General features: G+C 42.7%; 1 protein-coding gene across 1 annotated transcript; it reads left to right on the plus strand.

The window, feature by feature from the left end:
- The first annotated feature begins 224 nt into the window (after nucleotides 1–224).
- Nucleotides 225–1,184, plus strand: LOC145130709 (uncharacterized). The gene is made up of 2 exons (XM_079065486.1): nucleotides 225–454; nucleotides 512–1,184. Exons 1-2 carry the CDS (start codon nucleotides 225–227, stop codon nucleotides 1,182–1,184), a joined length of 903 nt encoding a protein of 300 aa, XP_078921612.1.
- Nucleotides 1,185–6,697: the final 5,513 nt, after the last annotated feature.

The raw sequence follows: 6,697 nt of genomic DNA on the forward strand, positions 1-6,697 counted from the left end.
TACTGGACTCGGAAGTTATACGATTGGAAACAGAGAAGCATATTATATATCGTTCCCATTCAATAGCCGTAAAGCGAAGATTGTCATCGAGAATTTAAAAATCCTATTTCTCAGCATTTGCATAGGATTTCAGAAAACAGTCGTGGTAGCATGCAAGACGATAGCAGTTTTTCCGCTTCTCTTTGTCATATTGTTTCCGTTGTTGGAAGTGGTTACTTAAGGCCATGTTTGGCGCCTCAGGCACTGTGTTGGCACGAAATTCGGAGCAACCAGGAAAAGATAAAGATCTCAGTCAGTATGTTTTGCAAGTTGAAGACGACATGGAGTTTGCGGAGAGAACATTGAAAGGAATATCAAAATCTGTGAATCGCTTAATGCAAAAGGCTGAAAAACAACAACCCAAAAATCTGATGAAGCTTCTAGCGGAATCCAGAGGTTTTGAAGAGGTTGAAAAGTTTGACAGCCATCATGTTCCATCTTTACTTTCAGAATAATATCTCAATTGTTGGAGCTTACCGTTGGTAACACTGACATCCATTGCCATTTCTTTTCCTGAGGTCTCGAAAGATACAGTTGATGGCTTGTTGAGTGGTGTGAGAGAAGGTCTTGTTTATGTCACACATGTGGAAGAAAACCTTAATGTTACCAATGATCATGTAAGCATTCAGAAGGTGGCTAAAACTTTGTGGTTAGAAGTTGAAGTTCACCATGAATGGCTAGGACACAAGCTGCCAAAACCTGCAAATACAGCTGGACAGATTCTTCAATGGTTGAGGGACACATCTAAAAACGTGATCACTGAGGTGGAAAGTAAGGAAAACGATGACTTCAAATACAGGTCTATTTCTGCCAATTCAATGTATCGTATCACCGAAACACTCATTCTCTCCTATAGTGCCAACATGGACAAGGTTAGTCAAGAGGAACTATTCTTGCAATTATCATCAATGATCGCTGACATATTGGCTGCGTGTCTCACCAACTTACCCCAAGCCATAGCAATGAAATGTCATGCAAGGGAGATAGAGAAAAGGGAGGCGAATGTCCATGCAGCAGCTCAACTGCTCGGTGAGACTGCACAAATAATCAACACCCTTCAAGATCGTGAACTTCCAAAGTTGAATGGTGACGAGTTGGCGTTTATTGACAAGTGGCGTGCTTACTTAAAGTATCCCTTTCCTTAAAAAATATTTTGTTTTTTTTGAGGAAAGTTCATAAATACTTGTTGGTAATTTTTATTCCTGAAACAACAAATTGCATGTCATGGTATATGTAGCCTTCTATGCTTGTTTTTGAGGCCTGTGATATCCTTGTATATATATAGTTATGTGGCATATATCATATATGGATATATAATCTTGCACTTAACTTGTTCAAATCATGAGTGTCGTCACTTGTTCTAGTAATATTGGGGTCCTACACTTTGTTAGTATACTTAACATCCTTTACTGTGTACTAATTAGAGAGGCATAATGTATTATCGCAATATGTTTTAAATGTTAGTTGATATGAAAACCAGAGTTTTTAAGTATCGTTGTACTCGGTTGGTGAAAGTCATTAAACCTTGATTATTCTTGTCAAACAACATTTTTATGCCCAATGTTTCTTTCTTGTTTACTTCATCATTCAATCCGTCTACTTGTACATTCTTGATTCTTTCGATGAGACTTGAAACAACTCAATCCACCACGATCTCACTTTAATCGGCTTCTCATACTCTTTTCAACTTATAGAATCACTTACCACATTAGCTTTTGTTGAGTGGTAAAGTATTCTACAATCTTAGTGGCGTTCATGTTCATGTTCAGGCTTTTTTAAGTAAATATGTAAAGTAAATATGTATCCAAGGATTTTGTGATCTGTATATAATTTACATTTCATCTTCTTAGTTAAAGCCTCCAAATCTTATGGAAAAATGATTTTCGCCAATTCAAGATCATTAACCTTGTATCTTGTGCCCACATCCTTTAACGGTCTTGAAGCGTTGACAATCATTTTCCCTCTTTGCACTAATTCACCTAAGGGCCTATATTTGATATGTTGCTATAGACCACAAACGATTCCATTAACCTTTAGGTTAAAGAATGGAACGGATCCCTCCTGTTATGATCAGGAGGCTAAAACTTAGATAACAAACAAAGTTTAAAATAAAGATAAGTATTGCATTATCCTCTACACACGTATATGATAAACTCTAAGAAATCAAATAAATAATAATTCCTTTACTACCCCTCAAGTTGGAGCATGTAGATCTCGAATGCCCAACTTGTCAAGTAAAAAACGTAAGCGATCTTTACCCAAGGCTTTAGTAAAAAGATCCGCAACCTGCTCTTTTGTATCAATACTGCAAGTCTTAATCTCTTCCGACTCAACTCTTTCACGTACAAAATAACAATCCATTTCAACGTGTTTGGTTCTTTCATGGAAGACTGGATTATTAGTTATATGTCTTGCTGCTTGATTATCACAGAAAAGTTGTGTTGGACCATGTTGAGGTACCTGCAATATCTCTAACAACCAACGCATCCATAAAATTTCACTCACGGTAGTTGCCATAGCCCTATACTCAGCTTCAGCAGATGAGCGAGATACCACTGATTGCTTTTTAGTTTTCCATGAAACCGGCGCTCCCCCTAAAAGTAACAAGTAACCGGTTCGAGATCTTCGTGTATATGTACATCCAAGCCAATCGGAATCACAATATGCAACAAGGTTTAGACCTCCATTTTTAGGAATGAAAATGCCTTGTCCTGGAGTCGTTTTGAGATAACGTAATACACGAACAACTGCATCCATGTGACGTTGTCTTGGGTCTGACACAAACTGGATGAGCATGTTGACAGAATAAGTAATATTCGGTCTCGTTGCTTGGAGATAAAGCAATCTCCCAACCAAGCGACGATATTGGCTCGCATCGATTTGAGGGTTGTCATCACTTTGATCTAACTTCAAGTTTTGTTCCATTGGAAATGAACTAGGTCTACAGCCTTGCAATCCACAATCATCAAGAATATCAAGAGCGTACTTCCGTTGGCTTAGAACTATTCCTCCATTTATTCTAGCAACCTCAATACCCAAAAAATACTTCAACTGGCCCAAGTCTTTAATGTTGAATTTCCGATTAAGGAAGGCTTTCATTCCTTCTATTCTTGACATATCATTTCCAGCAGTAATGACATCGTCAACATAGATGAGTGCAGTAATAAAAACTGATCCTTTATTATAGATGAACAAAGATGCATCTGCCTTTGACTGTCGAAATCCTTGATTTGTGAGTGCTAGTGTGAACTTCTGATACCAGTTTCTTGATGCTTGTCGAATTCCATACAGAGACTTTCGCAGTCTGCACACACGAGTATCTCCTTTGTTTGAAAAACCGTCTGGAATTTTCATGTAGACTTCTTCTTGAAGGTCCCCATGAAGGAATGCATTATTCACATCTAATTGATGAATAATCCAATCTTTCTTTGCAGCAACAGTAAGCAAGGTTCTAACGGTAACCAGCTTCGCCACCGGTGCAAACGTGTCATGGTAATCCACGCCTTCCTGTTGTGTAAAGCCCTTTGCCACGAGCCTTGCTTTGTATCTTTCAATTTCACCGTTTGGCTTGTATTTTATCTTGTACACCCACTTTGATCCAATAGCACGTTTTCCCTTTGGCAAGTCTTCAAGAGTCCACGTGCCATTGTCTTCAAGTGCCTTTACTTCATTCTTCATTGCTTTCACCCAATTTTCGTTTTGAGCTGCCTGATTAAAAGATTGTGGTTCTACATTGGAGCTAATGGCAGCAAGAAACGCTTTCTGACTGTCAGTAAAATTTTCATAAGATATATAATTAGTGAGAGAATGTACCGTAGAAGACACTTGATGGCTTGTAGGGTGTGCATGTGTAACATCCCAAATTTCAAGCCCAAAAATTTCATTTTTAATTAAGTAATTCACAACATAGTTTACCAAAAAATTTCCCATGCCATGTCACTTGTAAAAAGAAACTTAACAATGTGTCTGAAAATCATATCGTCAAAAGTAAAATAAATCAGAGTACATTCCCAGAAAACTCAATGCGGAAACCATGTGTGTGTGATGCGCTGCTACACCGCCGACTCCTTCCCCTTAGACGAAGAGGTACCTGAAACCAAAACTAAAACTGTAAGCACAAAGCTTAGTGAGTTCCCCCATCATACCACATACCATACAATCTCATAACATACATACTGTCGGGCAATTCTGGGGCGCCTGTCCTACCCATGTCAAGCCATTCTGGGGTGCTGACCTACCCATGTCTAGCCATTCTGGGGTGCTGACCTACCCATGTCGGGCCATTCTGGGGTGCCGACCTACCCTCCGGTCTTTCAACCGAACACGGGGACTATTTCACCCCCTACTGCTAACACATAATATCATATCTCAATCATGTTGTCAGACATATCTTGGGTGTCCGACCTACCCGTTGGTCCTAACGACCGATTCGGGGACTAGTCCCCTCCTACTGATACTATCTCACATAACATAGCAAACTAGCATAGTCACATATCAAGCAAACTAGCATACTCGCATATCAAGCAATAGCAGACCAGACAATTATCACAAAGACAGTCATCTCAGCTAAACAACTACTAGTGGGCCGGTCTTGGTGCCTTAGACCCACTTCTACTGGAAGGTAACTCACCTTGATGTCGCGTAGTGTCGGAACTGTCCTCGGCGTGAAGGTCGGCTCTCCTCGACTCCTCAATCCCTACACGACAACCCTCAAGTCATCAAACAGAACATACAACCCTAACCAGGGTCAACTCAAGTCCAGTCAAAGTCAATATTGGACAAAGTCAACACCCAGTTGACTTGACTCGCCGAGTTGGTCTACCAACTCGTCGAGTCCATACTTCACTAACCCGATCCAACCCCGACTCTACTCGTCGAGTCTAGCAAGAACTCGATGGGTTCTCCTTCATTCAAACCATCGGGACCATCTTCATCCGACTCGTCGAGTTCCTCCTTGAACTCGGCGAGCTCATCTCCCTCATAAGAATGTGTCCAGTCTATGACTCGTCGGGTTGTATGAACAACTCGTCGAGTCCATCTTCAAAGATTGGGAGATTGCCTTGGACTCGCCGAGTCTGTTCATCCACTCGTCGAGTCCCATGATTCCCAGGTCCCTTTTTATGACTAAACATCTACGGGACTCTTCCTTCCTAACAATTGTTCCATCCGCAGAAAGGATTTGGTGGTCATTACACCGCGACTCGCCGAGTCCCAAGAGCGACTCGTCGAGCCCATCCATGACCATAACTATGCAGTCGATTTAAATGGGTCTTAACTCATCAAAACCATAGATCTGGTCCCCTAATGTCCATTTTACACGTAAAGTTTCCAACTTGGTGCACATGCAAGGGGTCTTTGGCTCAAAAGGCCATTAAAAGTGATCCACAAGATGCATGGGGCTCTCATGGCCATAAAGTTGGCACCTTTATGCCATGAGACCCTTCCAATGACTCAGATCTGAAGTCAAGACCTCATATAACACTCCACAAATCCGAATATGGCTTGGAAAGCCCTAAATGTGCCCAAAACCCAAGTCCAGAGATGAATAAACACATAGAATACCAAGACAGGGGCATTTTACCTTGATTGAGCTGAAAATGGAACTAGATCCCTGAATCTCTAAGCCCCAACTCGAAATCTCGAGCTTCTCTCTTCTTTTCCAAGTAGGAATCAGGTGTTACAAATCTCCCCCACTTATCTTAGACTTCGTCCTCGAAGTCTGCCGCTGAATCCGGAAAAAGCTCGGGGTAATGCTCCCTCATCTCATTCTCTGGCTCCCATGTCCACTCCGATCCCTTGCGGTGCTGCCACTGCACCTTTACCAGCTCCACTCTCTTGTTCCTCAGATCCCTTGACTTCCTGTCAAGGATTGCCACTGGCCGCTCGATGTAATTCAGGTTGTCATCAACCTGAATATCCTCTAAAGGCACCACTGCCGAATCGTCCACCAGACACTTCCGTAGCTGGGAGACGTGAAAAGTGCTATGGATCTGACTGAGTTCGGCTGGCAGATCCAGCCCGAACGCGGCAGGAGCATTGGTCTGCACACGCGGTTCATGAGATCCATGAATGCGGCAGGAGCATTGGTGAGCCCGAAAGGCATCACCACGAACTCATAGTGGCCATAACGCGTCCGAAACGCAGTTTTCTGCACATCCTTCTCTCTGACCCTCATTTGATGATACCCTGAATGCAAATCAATCTTGGAGAACCAAGATGCTCCCTGTAGCTGATCAAAGAGGTCATCAATCCTCGGGAGTGGGTAACGGTTCTTCACCGTTACCTTATTCAGCTCCCTATAGTCTATACACATCCGATGCGACCCGTCCTTCTTTTTCATGAACAGAATCGGGGCTCCCCAGGGTGAACTGCTCGGTCTAATGAATCCCTTGTCTAACAGCTCCTGCAGCTGTGTAGACAACTCCTGCATCTCAGGAGGAGCCAACCGATACGGTGCCTTGGCTATAGGAGCCGCACCAGGGACTAGGTCGATCTTGAACTCTGCCTGCCGCTCCGGAGGTATCCCAGGCAACTCCTCGGGGAATACATCTGTGAACTCTCGCACCATGGGCACATCGCCCACCGTTGCCTTACCCGTCTCCCGGGTATCCATAACATAGGCGACAAATCCTGCGTAACTCTGCTGAAGGTAGCGCCT

The sequence above is a fragment of the Lactuca virosa genome, chromosome 8 (genome assembly GCF_052849685.1).
Source record: "Lactuca virosa cultivar CGN04683 chromosome 8, Lactuca_virosa_CGN04683_v6, whole genome shotgun sequence".
Taxonomy (NCBI): Eukaryota; Viridiplantae; Streptophyta; class Magnoliopsida; order Asterales; family Asteraceae; genus Lactuca; species Lactuca virosa.